The sequence below is a fragment of the Neolamprologus brichardi genome, chromosome 8, assembly GCF_056152115.1.
Source record: "Neolamprologus brichardi isolate AB-2024 chromosome 8, ASM5615211v1, whole genome shotgun sequence".
Classification (NCBI taxonomy): domain Eukaryota; kingdom Metazoa; phylum Chordata; class Actinopteri; order Cichliformes; family Cichlidae; genus Neolamprologus; species Neolamprologus brichardi.
Window position 1 is genome coordinate 17,918,298 of NC_142111.1, and position 13,506 is coordinate 17,931,803.

The 13,506-nt window shown below is 40.6% G+C and overlaps 1 protein-coding gene across 2 annotated transcripts in view; it reads left to right on the forward strand.

The window, feature by feature from the left end:
• dock1 (dedicator of cytokinesis 1) overlaps window positions 1-11,955 on the forward strand; it is a 199,883-nt gene extending 187,928 nt beyond the window's left edge. For both annotated transcript variants that reach the window (XM_006791049.2, XM_006791051.2), the window contains exons 47-52: window positions 3,398-3,535; window positions 5,530-5,672; window positions 6,133-6,331; window positions 8,411-8,588; window positions 9,110-9,261; window positions 11,105-11,955. In XM_006791049.2, coding sequence (XP_006791112.2) covers window positions 3,398-3,535; window positions 5,530-5,672; window positions 6,133-6,331; window positions 8,411-8,588; window positions 9,110-9,261; window positions 11,105-11,200 — 906 coding nt within the window. In that variant the 3' untranslated portion in view covers window positions 11,201-11,955. The remainder of the gene's footprint in view (window positions 1-3,397; window positions 3,536-5,529; window positions 5,673-6,132; window positions 6,332-8,410; window positions 8,589-9,109; window positions 9,262-11,104) is intronic.
• Window positions 11,956-13,506: the final 1,551 nt, after the last annotated feature.

Sequence of the window (13,506 nt, forward strand, 5' to 3'; positions counted from 1 at the left end):
TGGCTCTGGAAAGATGCCTAAATTAGTTCCTGAAACGCCTCACTTCTACATCGTTCAGTCTGTTTATGGGGAGCTAAACGATCAGGGGAATTTTCACCAGGGCATCAACATTGTATTCACAAGCATAAAAACATCTTTTAATGGCAGGCTTGTTTCCTAATAGGACCCTCTAACAGAAGCCTTTTTCTTTTGGTCGCTTCATCTCACATAAAGCGGAGTCTGCTTATTAGTCTGTCTGACTCGCCAAATGTTGCGTACGTCTCCAAGACCTGCGCGACCTTCACGAAAGGTCTTAATATGTCATCGCAGCTTTAATACCAAGCATCTCGAAGCCAGCGTGGCTGTCCTACCACCGCGGGGTGTGGCTCAGAGGTCTGTTTGTTGTGAATCAGAAAGGCAGTTGAATGACAGGGTTCAGTTAAGAACAGTAGGCTCTGTTTATTGGGGGTTTTTTAAAACCCCAGTGCCATTTCATATATAGCTGTCAGCTGATAATACTGGCATTTACCTGTTTATAAATGGGGCTCTAGCGTGATTTCTAATCGCTGCAGCCCACTAAACGAAGTGCAGTGAGAAAGATTGATGTTTAGTTCAAAAATTCTTGTTTTTATGGAATTATGATGGCATAATATGTGAATATGGGACACAAAAGTAAAACCAGAACTTTTAATGGTTAAGCAGTCATAATGAATGACTAAATGCAGTCTTGTTTGCTTGTTATTAAAAATAAACTGTTATAGGTTCATGATAGTCCTGGTTATTTTTGCAACCTTTAAAGCTTCTGTAAATTATCTTTTGTCATAAGGGGGTTAAAAAAGGAGAGACATGGCCACAATTGTACATTTGTATTGCCGCAATATTGACGTATTGTATCGCCTCTATGTAATTTTAGACACGCTCGTGTCTAGTTTCTGTGTTCACAGAACAGCAAAGTCATGCTGTTGAACTGTGCATGTTCTATTTAATAACCACTCATTTTCTTGTACTCGTGACTCCTTTGTGCTCAGCTCGTCTGACCTTCTCTGCAAGCAGTCTGTAGTTTTACACACTGCTGTGTTGGTTTAGATACACTCTTCCACTGTTTTTGCTACTGTCATTTATCAATATCGGAGCAGAAAACTCAAATTACCCACATGCCAATATCCTTCGTGCCATTTTGATCGTCTTCTAATATATTAATGAATGCTATTTTCAAAGCTTGCATGAAAGGGGGCACTGTTAGTGACATGTTATTGTCACTGTGACTTATGATCAACAACAACACTCTTAGCTTTGCCTAGCCTCTCCAACTAGCATGTCACCTCTGACACCTCAGCTTTGCCTCTTTATCCCGTAAAATAACTCAAATGTGCCTCTTCCATGAAGTAAACTAGTTTTTACAGTTTGTATTGTCATGACTCTGTAAGATAATGTTTACCGTGGACTTTTTATGAATGCAGAACCAAGTCCCCAGTTTCTAATAATGACATCACGAGAGCTGATATCTCTTACTGATATGCCAAATTGTGAAACTGATAAACAGATATCTCTCTTAGACAGCTGGAGAGGATTAAAAGCATTTTTTAAAAAGTTAAGTTATATAATTAGACTCGCAAGTTTGTGTGTGTGTGTGTGTGTTGGCAACCTTGAGCCTAAGTGTCTTCCGCAATGAGCTTATCGCTGTGCAGCCACCAAGCAGAAATCTGTTGCCATGCCGCAACTCAGCCGCACTCAATCATCCAAAGGTCTATAAAAAGATGTGGGTATCCTGGGAGACGTGAATCTTGCCTCAGCTTTCACTCTCGCTGTGTTTTTTCATTGCTTTTTCATCTCACAACACTTCGTCCTTCAAAAACTCTTCTTTCCCCTCCTTTCTCTTAACCTTTTTCACCTTCTGCTTCTCTTTTCCTTCCCTTCGCCTTTTCATACCCAGATGCATCTTTTCCTTCTTCCGCGAGATCCCGGTGGTGATGATGCAGGTGCTCACTAACAGGGGGAATGCCTGCATGGTGTCTGTGGCCTCCATTTCATTTATGCTGTTTATTAGCACATCGCATCACATGCCTGAGAACATATAGCTGGGTGGCTAGTATCTTTTAACAGGTGTGTTTCTGCGCTGCTAATCTTCCTTTCTGACAGAAATTCTTATCTTGACATGGGTGTAAATAAAATATAAATCATTTGGGGAGTATTATGAAACATTGCATCACAAAAGTGCATTGGTGTTTTGGACAAGTTGATTGAAGTGGGCTCATGATATGATATGCCCTGGGAGGAAGTTTGTCCTCGGGGAATATAAAGAAGGGTAGGCTAGGGAAGGTCAGGTTAGCACACACACAAACACTTTTCTTTATTATCCCACCTATCCAATATGTCTCACAGATTATTTCTTCCATTTGTTCTGGTGAATTTGTTTCATTGTGTGACTGGGATCAGTAAATGCAGATGTTGAAATTAAATCCCGTTTAATGCAGTTTGGGTTTTTTTTAGTTATTCATCAGAGGGGAATTACAAACACCTTATTTCAGCTTTAACTGTATTTCTCGTTTATAGAGGTAACGCAGTAAAGTAATATTTTTACAGTTGCTATGGGAGAGAAGGGATCTGCTTTTAACACAGCTGACTATAACATCTTTGCTTGTTTCTGCCAAAGATGGCATGAAACACCTCTGCAAAAAAAACAGAAAACCCTTAACCTGTGATTTTAACCAGCAGAGAGGAAAAAAACACTCAAATGGTCACTCTCCCAAGGGATGGTGCGTCCTCCTCTTACCAGATTTAGTCAGCAGAGCTGTGGCACTGGGGTTTCCTAATTACTAGTTTTCAGCAGTTTTAGTCTTCCCCCCCTACTCTCGCTCACTGCCTGTCTCTCTCCTGTTTTCCTCTACCTGAGCTGCCTCTGGTATGTGTTTAGATTTTGTTATTCACCAGCTTCCTACAGAGTGGCCGGCAGCAGTGTTCCTGAAAGGATGCGTTATACTGTTTTTTGCAATCAGATATGGAGATGGAAACATCCAACCAAACAAAGTAGATGCCTGTAGATGTAATCAGTCTAAGCTTTTTCATTGCCATGTTTTAATTTATATGTTGCATTGATGTTGCATTGATGTTGGTGTGGTCAGGAAGGCGGCGCTAGTGTCATGGCAACAGCTTTCTGTAACATGTTCCCGCTTCCACCTGGATAAGCTTCCAGTGCATATGCAAAATTACTGATGTACTTTTACTGCTGGTGATGAATATGCACATCCAAGAGGGCAAGGAGCCAAAGGACATGTGCATGAAATTAAGTTTATGAAGTTAATGACAGACGCTAATGCATTCCTCTGAAGGAAGAAGCAGCATGTAGCTGATCTCTCGTCTCTGCAGTCCAGGGTGTGTTTGATGAAGTTGTCTCACGCTGCTGTTTTTCTTCCACCAGATTCCGCATCTGGCTGAAGGTGTTCGGATCCATGGAGAGAAGGTCACAGAGGCACTGAGGCCTTTTCACGACCGCATGGAGGCGTGCTTTAAGCAACTGCGGGAGAAGGTGGAGAAACAGTATGGGGTAAAGTCTCTGGTAAGAGCTTTTTCCTGTACTTGAGCTTTTTTTTTTTCTTTTCTTTAAACACAGACAGTGCTTTGTAGCTCAGTGTGCTAATTTTAACGGGCACTAATGGGATCTGCAGTTCTTTCTGGTGCTTGGCTAAAGATTTCTGTGAGATGGATTTTCTGAAATATTTTATAACATTATTTGTTATTGTTACATCTCGCATATATCCATTATGTAGGATGTTGATCTTCCTTTTTCTGTGGTCAGCTTGTAGTTTGTACATTTATTCATGTCTTTAATATTCAAAAGTTGTTAAATTTAAAGTTGCAAAGAAACAATGTCCATCTTCGAATGACGCTTTCATTTTCATTCAAATTACACCCTGTCTCGCAGAGCTGTGTTGGCAAAACATGTCCATAGACACATAAACGCCTTTCAGAGTGCTCAAAACCATCTTTGTGGAAAGCAGACTAGATGTTTGCATATATTTTTTTCATAATGACACAAAAACGAGGTGCAAACAATTCACTTTTTTGGTTTGTTATTAAAACAGATACAGGTGTAGGTTGCACACAAACATGGCAACTGAGAAGGACTGTCTCTTGTTAGGTGAGATTCGGTGAGATTTCTAAGTCGAGATGCTCGGGCTGACGTGATAAAAATGGCAAATTCACAGTTTAGTTTGCTGTTGTGTGTCACGTATGTTTTTCTTTTTGCTCAAGTCAGCTGTGAAGTTAGTGTGTGTGCGCGCGTGGTGGGGTAGCCTCCATCTCTCTCCTCTTTTACAGATTTAATTGCTGCTTGACCAAGCTCTTCACTCAATCTTGCCTGAGGTAACGGGGCACCTGCCCATTTTTAAAGTAAGAGGGTGGTGACCTTTCAAACAAGAGAAAAGCTATCTCTTTCCAGGGTGTGATAATAAGGTTACCATCAAGTGTGTGATGGCCCCGTTCTTTGGCTGAAAAGACTCTTTAAATGCAAAAGGTTCCTTTGTTAGAGCTGCTGTTGCGAGATTTTTCTTTTGTCAGATTTCAGCAGAAATTAAGAGTCCTACAAGATTCCTTTTTTTTTTCTTTTTACCGCTAACCTTGTATGTTCAGATAAGCGGCTCTGTTACGAGCTCTGTACTGGACATCGGTTTAGGATAAAACTGCAAAAGACCTTCAGCTTTACAGTTTTCCTGTCACAAGCCACCTATATATTGTGGGCGGTTTTATTGGCAGCTGGGGCCTTTTTTAATGCTGTGTAAAAAAAATTATCACCTTTCTTCCTGGTATGGAGATGCTGACCATTCGAGTGACTGCAAAATGGTCGAGCTGGCAGTGATTATACAAAAGTATAATCACTGCCACCAGCTAGTGAAAGACGAGTGACAAATTAAAGGGGAAAGCCAACATAAAGTGTCTAAATGAAGTGTTGTGCCACCATGTGTCAGCAAAAGGCCTTCGGTGTGCCTCGGGCGTTGATTTCACAATTCTTTGCTGCAGTGACGGAAGCCATTTTTTCCCCTCATTTGATGTTTTGATGAGCACCACCTGACATCAAAGTCCAAAATCTCTCCCTAGGTGTTAATTTAGGTTGAAATCTAGTGACTATGAAGAGGATTCCTATCATTTTCTTGCTTAGTATTGATTTGCAGTGACCTTTCCATCTAATGGGAGAAGTGCATCTAACCCACCCACTCATAGCTTAAAATTGCCACTGGGTCTAGTGTAGGCCTTCTCCTGCTCACTTAGATCATTTCCACTTGTAGTTTTGATGGAAAAAAATGTGATTCAGGAGCCCCCATGCAGGATTTTTATATATACCACAGAGGATGATTTAATGGTAATTGCTCCTCTGTACCATGCCGTGTATTTGATCTTTCTCTACTCTTTTAATCTGGGATTTCCTGTAATTTGTCACCCACTGCTACCTTATTCAGCGAGCACTTTCTAAGTAACTACAAAACAATCAGTAACATTAATACTAAATAATATTCTGTTTTTTATTTGTTTGTTTCTTTTCTTCTCTGCTGCCAGCCTCCAGCAGATGAACGGCGGGGACCTCGTCCTCCCTCCATGGTGAGGTCCTTCACCATGCCCTCCTCCCAAAGGCCACTGTCAGTAGCTTCAGTCACCTCCATCTCCTCTGACAACTCACCCTCCAGGCCCGGCTCAGATGGGTAACACCATGTTTCACTATTCTTTGGGGCATAAATTATGTCATCTCTAGCATTTGTTCTGTTTTTTTGTTCTTGCGAGAATCAATGTTGTTTTTTGGGGGGAGAAAAATCATGTCATTTATACACAGAGGTGCCACTTTGATTCCTTATCTAAGAGAATTTCAGAGAAAGTGCTTGAAAAATGCTTCTGCTTTCTTTCTTCCAGTTCACATACGGGTTGAAACTTTAACAACTTCACATTGAAATTGTGACTGAAGTATTCTTTGCGCTATTAGCTCTGTTTGTTATTTAATCAGAATGTACATAAAACACATGCATGCAGCAGATTTGTGTAGATCTTTGAAACTGATTACTATTGATAAAGGAATATTCCCACATGTTCTCTGGCATGAGTCGGGATATACAAATTAATACATTTTGTTTGAGTTGATGTATTGTTTTTATTATTATTATTATTCAGTTTTGCGCTGGAGCCTCTTCTACCAAAGAAGCTGCACACCAAGTCTCAGGACAAACTAGACCGTGATGAACCCGAGAAGGACCGCAAAGAGAAGAAGAAGGAGAAGAGGAACAGTAAGCACCAGGAGGTCTTTGACAAAGAGATGAAAACAGCGGACATCTCTCTGCAGCCAGCTGAAGCTGTCATACTGTCAGAGACGGTACGTTTTTACGTCTTCTGTTTGGGTCGGTCATTCTCGTAACTCTGCTGGCTTGTGTCAAACATTTGGACTCGGGGATAGATTGGAATTTGAGGTCAGAGGCATGATAAATTAAGAATTTATATGCTAATTATGACACAATAACACATAAATGTCAAATAGAATAAAATGAGGAAGTGATGAAGTTTGAATAGCCAAAAGGCCGTGGGTCAACTTCACTGCGACATCATAATGTGCTCCCAAAACACTTTTCTTGTTGTTATTCAGCTTCTTCATAAATCAGGAACAGAAGGAGAAATTCTAACTGTATTTCGAATTTGATCAGATACTCATTTGATGACACTAATTTTAGGCGCCCAAATAGAAAGTGTAGCAGGTGTTTAGATTATCTGCCTATGTCTCTTTTCTAGCTGTCACCTGACATAGGTCCGCGTGAGAACAGATTTCTGAAACGACGGTCTTTAACCTGCTAGATCACTAGTAGGAAGACCAAATGATGTTTTTGCACCAGTGTGCTAAAAAAGGTAGCTAACAGCCCAGTGCAATCACCAATAGAAAATGGATGTGATGCGAGCTGCGGATACTCTCCAGGCACCTCGCTTGCCTAGACCACAGAGTATTTCAAGTGGTGTGATCACTGTGGACTGCTTCCTGCTGGGCGAAAACAGACAGCTGTAGAAAACATCCCGACTTGTTTCCCCCAAAGTTCACACGGGAAAACAGGCATGTAAGTGCAATTTCACCGATTGGAGGAGACGTGCAACTGCAAGGTGAAAACTGGTTTCAAATGATTTTCGTTTGTTTTTATCAATCTTCCTTATACTCTTTTAAACCTTCTAAGAGAAAAGTATTAAAGGCAAAAAAATCCAGAAAAGTTTGGCAACTAAACACGTGATCACCTAATGCAACCATAACCCGTCTTTTTCCACTTGCACATAAAACATTGTGCAATATACGTCGCACGGCAAACATCAGTGGGCCATAGAATAGAGAAATATCCCTGCTGTGTTTTTTGGTGTTACTGTGAAGGTAGTTTTTTTTTTTTTTGTCTTCCCTCTCATGTAGAGTAAGAGAAGCTACAAACAAGAGTATTTCAGTTATGTTTTGCTCTCTTCAGATCTTTGACTTGGTCTTTATTTTCTTGCCTTTTCCTCTCTCCATGATGTAGCTCACAATTCTGCTTCTCAACTGTTCCCTCAGTTCTCTTTTTACTCTTCATATCTTCATCTCTCCCCCTCTCCTCTCTCTTTCTCTGTTGTGTTCGTGTCCCTCTTCACCACCGCTGTGTCCATTACAGCCGAGTGGTATCACTGTGTTCTCATTGCCCAGTGGGAATGCTCCCTGGCTAACGGCAGTAAGATAAGGGCAGGAATGGAATCCAAAAGAAGCCCCTGGCAACGGTGGAGCCGTCTGGCTCATGACGCGAGCGTCATATCCCCCGGGGTCAAGGGTAGAGAACCTATTGGTCTCCGGTGATTACCACATACTAGGATGTAGTAGCTCGGTGTGAAAGTATAATCTGGAATCAAGAAATTGCTTTTTTCACCCACAATGTGAATTTCATCTTCAGCATTCAAGAGAAAATTAAATCCCTGAATAAAGTGTGTTACTTTGAGTGTCTCCCTTGTGGCTGACTGTTTCAGTTGGCCAATTACAAAGTTGTTTGTTAATGTAGACTACAGAGTGGAATAGCCCTCAGGATACAGCTTTTCATATTCAAATTCCTGCTATACCAAAGTGGAGAAAACACAGTCTTGCATGGAAACAATTATTTGTAGCCACAAATAAGTTCCTGCAGTCCAACAAGAACATTTATCTGAATGGTTTTTGCTTTCCTTCACAAATAGCCTGTTCAGTATGGCTGTATATACACACATACACACAAATAAAAGTGTGAAAATAAAATGTTCCCCTTTAAGTGATCTTTTATTGGCTCCCTATGATATTTAATCAAAAGTCTCTTGTCAGTAAATTTTGTTCTCAGTTCTATTTTATTGACTTCTGTAACTTTCGTTGTTTACTTTGAGCCCGCTGTAATATCACACTGATATCTTGTTTTCTTTATGTCTGATCACACAGATAAGCCCTCTGCGGCCCCAGAGACCAAGAAGCCAAGTCCTTAATCAAATTGTTGGAGACCGCCGTCTTTCTGTGTCACCTGGACCCCCTACTTCTTCCTCCAGCTCCTCCTCACAGTGCCCCCCACCCATTACACCAAGGAAACCCCAAGTTTCCTACAACCTGCATGTCGTTTCCAGTAAGACGTCGTACTTTGCTGCCATTCAGCATTATTTTTGTTTCCGTTTTTTTACCGTGACACATTGTAACTGCAGTATTTTAGGGGTTTCTGTGTGTATATTCGCACACCAAGTAGTTTCAGGGTAACATTACCATTATCATTTTCTGTCCATACAGCAAATCTAAGGCTGACACTTGTCTTTATCTTGATGACAGACGCTTGTCATTATAGATAAATAGATAGATACATGTTTCATAGGACTTCATACCTACTGCAGAGCCAGAAAATCCATTATTCAGTAGAGGTATACTGTTCTGTACTGTAAATTCCCCTAAAATGTGCGAAGTAATGACTGTCTCCGAAATTTAAGTCCCCTTTCTTCTAGTTTCTTTGAAAAAAAAAAATTAATTAGTCTCAATCAACATAAATTTCTCAGAAATGGACCCTTTTTGAACTCTTCTGGGTACCAGCCCTGCTGTGTAAGATATTCTAATGTAGTTCAATGACGAATGTGAGCTGATGAGTGCCCTCTTGCACAGGTCTGGAGCTGAACGGGATGGGTTGCTCTGACAAAGGTGAAACCCCTCCTCCGCTGCCTTTGAAAAGCAACACAGCTGATTACGGCAACCTGCTAGATAATCAAGACTTGACGAGTCCCTCGCCACCTCCACCACCCCCTCCACATCAAAGAGTAGGTGTTTTAATTAGAGCTGAGAGCAGCTCCTTAATGATGCATGGCACTTGTAATGAAACAAGCGACCGCTACACGCACTTGACATTTGGGTCAGCCTCCTCCACTATCCCCTGCTCGTGTACTTCCTGTGCTGACGTGCGCGAGTTCGTGCATGCGTGTTTTTTTTGTTTACATTTGGGCTCGTTGTGGATTTGTCCGTCATTTTTAGAATGTGTGTCACAGAAGAGTGTAGGCATCAGTCCGTTAGCAGCGAGAACCCACACCCACCTGTCCATCCAGTGTTATTTATACTCATTGCCCCTGGTGCTCAGACGTGATTGATTGGATGATTACTTTACCTCTCACATCCATCAGAAGGCCTCGTGTTGTTAATCAGCGGCTCATCTCTCCATGCTCGGCGACTTCTACTCTAGCCACCTTCACCACTATGTTAACTAATCTTATTTATCCACTGTCACGGCCCACGGCCCGGTAGTAAAACAGAGCCACATGCACACCGTGTGGCAGCAAGCTGACAGTAATGTAGTGAGCGCAGATGTCCTGAGACTGAGTGACAGCCATTCTTCATTTACAGTTTTGATGGAGGCAGAGGTGAGGTCACTGACTTGCATTACTCCTTGTCTGTACTCTCTGCTGGGAACTCAGGTGTTTGAGGAGGAGAATTCAGGTGGAGAGACAGGTTTAAACAGCTGAGACATTTTCCATCTGGATTAAATAAGACTTGTAATCACCTTTCACTTATCTCAACACACCAGAAGATCTCTAACTACTAATCTTTATTCGTACCGTACTTTATTAGTTTAATGTTTTTTGTTTTAAATTGTTATCCAATTTTTCTGTCAAAGTGTTCAAAAGTTTTTCAAATTAATTAATAATACTAAAATTATAAGTATTAACAATTTTAAAAATGTCACGGCATTTTTAAGAAAGTAATGTTTTTTTTTCCCAGGATATTTTAGCTGTAACTGAAAATATCTGCCTGATGACAGTTTTCTCAAATGGTCAGTGGGACTGTAAAAGCAACATAAGACTTGGCAATTCCAAGATCATAAGGACACCCATCTGTTAAGAACATTGAAATTGTGACCAGTTTGAAAGTTCAAGGTTGGAAGCAATGTGTCCCCAACCCTGGTCCAGAAAAGATGTTGCATTTATCCAAGAATCACCTCCATCTTGAAGAATTCGTCAGACTATTGAATACAGATTTCAGGGTCTAAACTTCAGCCTTGATATAATGCTAGCCCCAGAGGCTACTAATCCAATGCTGAAGCCCATAAACCTCAAGGTACATTTGGCATTTACAAAGCAGCAGTTGGAGAAGGGAGAAACTTTGTAGTCCTGCAGTTTGTGCTCTGATAAAAAAAAAGACTTGAAGACTTGAGTGAAATGTGGTGAGCCCTTTGGCAGGAAAATAGGTTTCTGTTTCCTTCACAAAGCATACAAACAGGAGTGGGGTCTGAATAATTGTGTGCTTAACTGTTATCATTGGTTATCATTATTGTTTACTGATATAGTAGTTGTATCGCTTGATGCAATCAGGGTGGAGGATTGAGTTGGTGAAATAATGTGTGTTGTAAAAGAAGGTGAGAAATCTTTGCTCTGTAAACTCTATCTTACTTCTTCAGTCATTTGTAGAGCCATGCAGGCTGTAAGATAAGGTATGACATGTTTTAATAAATCAAACCCTTGTGTTTAATAAATTATTTAAGATGATCCAAGTATTAACCTCTTGTAAAAGAAAAAATAATGTGGGAGCAATAGAACATGCTAATCTTGCGCTTTAAATCCAAAACTATTTTCTAAAAACGAGGTTTCACGTTCCCGTTTTGTCTGTTTGCAGCAATTTCCGCCACCTCTTCCGAGCAAGACTCCTCCTCCACCTCCTCCCAAGACCACCAGGAAACAGGCCTCCATCGATTCAGGAATTGTGCAGTAAACAAAGAAACTTGACAGTAGGACCAAACAACACACTGACAACGCAACAAAAACAACATCAACAGTAACCCCAGAAAAGCGGTTGTTTTTACCCACACATTCCTCGCTTCCCTGTCCCAGCTTGACAAGATGAATACCTCACCGCAGCCCGCCCCCTCGTACCATCTTTTCTTTTCCTTTCTTTTTTTTTCATGTTATGTTTTTTTTGCCCGCTGTTTGATGATGATGCAGTCTGCAGCAGGGAGCATGTTGCACAGAAGCATTCACTGAATTTGCAGATGCTGTCTAGGACCGATACAATGCCGCATCGAAATTTTATTGTGACATTGTGCTCAGACAGACGAGCTTGGACCAACGGCTTTCCAGTACTGACCCACTCTCAAATATATGAGAGCAAATGGCTCATTAAAGCATTATTTCTCTCTTTACTCATATTCCCACTGTGTACAGAGGTTTGTATATAGGACTATTTTATTTCAGGTTTTTTGTATGTGACTTGATTCTGATTTTTTGTATTAACGTGTCATTAGATTAAGTGGCATTTATATGAACAAAAAGGGCTTGTAGGTTTTGAATTGACAGGGGCTTTACAAAGTTGGTATGTGGAAAAAAAAAAGATGGATTTTATTGGTAAAATTTTGGAGTGCACATACAACTAACTCCTACCACGTTATCATTGTTCAGATCTTGTCCTTGATTGCTGTAACCTTGGATTTCAGTAATAATGACTGTTCCCAATTCACTACTGACATGACTTCTGAATAAACTTTCAAATGTATGTATTTTTAAAAGATGATGTGTTCCTCATTATTTCAGTGCGCGGCGAGAGGTGCTGAAAATAGATGCGAGTGTTTGCACATTTCAGAAATCCCGAACAAATTGGCAATCTGTATGTTTCCTCACTTCAGCTGAGCACTAAGTAACGAAGCTTTCTGCTTCTCCTGCTTATTTGACAGCCGTCGCCGCAGCCACTTCTTTATCAGCGCGCAGGAGTGGTGCGTTATCGGGAAATGCCGCTTACATGTACTCAAATGCAATTTCATTTGCATAATTTGTCCTCTCGCTAAACGATCGTTTCTCTTTTCGAAGCCGAATGTGTGAATGTGACCCGTGTTTGAAAGTGGCGAAGCGTCAATAAGCCAGCAAACAACAGCTGCCAGCTTTGTCCTGCCTCGTACGATCTTGAATTCTCGTTTTATGGGAGCTGCTGAAGGGCACACCAAGATTTTCATCATTTTTTTCTTTCTTTCTTTTTTAGTCTGGGTGGTTTCCACGCTTCTCGAGTATAATGACGTGTCATTTAAATAAGTGGCTATCCTTGAAACTTCCTGGGTTTTCTGTCCTGGACAGATTTAATATATTTTGATTCCAGATTAATGGTTGGAGTTGAAAGTCGGTGTATAATTATTACTTGGAGAGCAGCTTTAAATTACATTGCACTTTAATTGTTCTGGGTGTTGGTGCAATAACTTAATATAAAGCCTTGTGGCAGCATGCCCCCTTTTAAGGAAATAACTGTTATAATGTTCTTTATCAAATGTTATAGAGTGCTGTTTTAATCAACAAATTACAGACCGGAAGGTCATATTGTGACAATTTTATTAATGATTTTAATAACCTAGACATTGATAATTACTGTTGTTTTCCTGTTTCCTTAACAATGAAATAAGTTTTACTAAATAGTTAATAGTTACTGAATTTTAAAAAACAGTCGTGTTTGTTGTGAAGTGCTAAAATTCACTGGGAGCCCCTCCAACCAGTTTTCATCCTTATCATGTTATAAATAATATGACGCCAACAATATTAACATCTTTCAGCCTGTTAGCTACACTAACAAGTCCACTGCTGGTGTCCTGAGTCTGACTCCCAGCAGTGCAAAATCAACTCATTCAGAGTTTCCATTGTTTACACCAAAACATTTATTACAAGACAAAAGTAATACTAGGCAATCATTTATTAGTTACACCTTGCTAGTACAAGGTTGGACCATCTTTGTGTTTTGTTTCTCCCATGAGTTTTCATTGCATACATTCAACCAGGTGCTGGAAACATTCCAGCACCTGGCAGTATCTGTGAGATTTTGGTTCATAACAACATGAAAGCATCACACGGTTGCTGCAGATTTGTCAGCTGCACATCTATGATGTGAATTTCCCATTCCCAAAATGCGATTATGGATATTATTCCAATAGAGCATCTTTGAGATATGTTCTGTTGCATCCCATTTAAGTGCAGTTACCTCATTGTCATGTTCAAGAAACCAGCCAATTACAGCACCAACACCGTTACACGGCCAGCAGGAGCCTG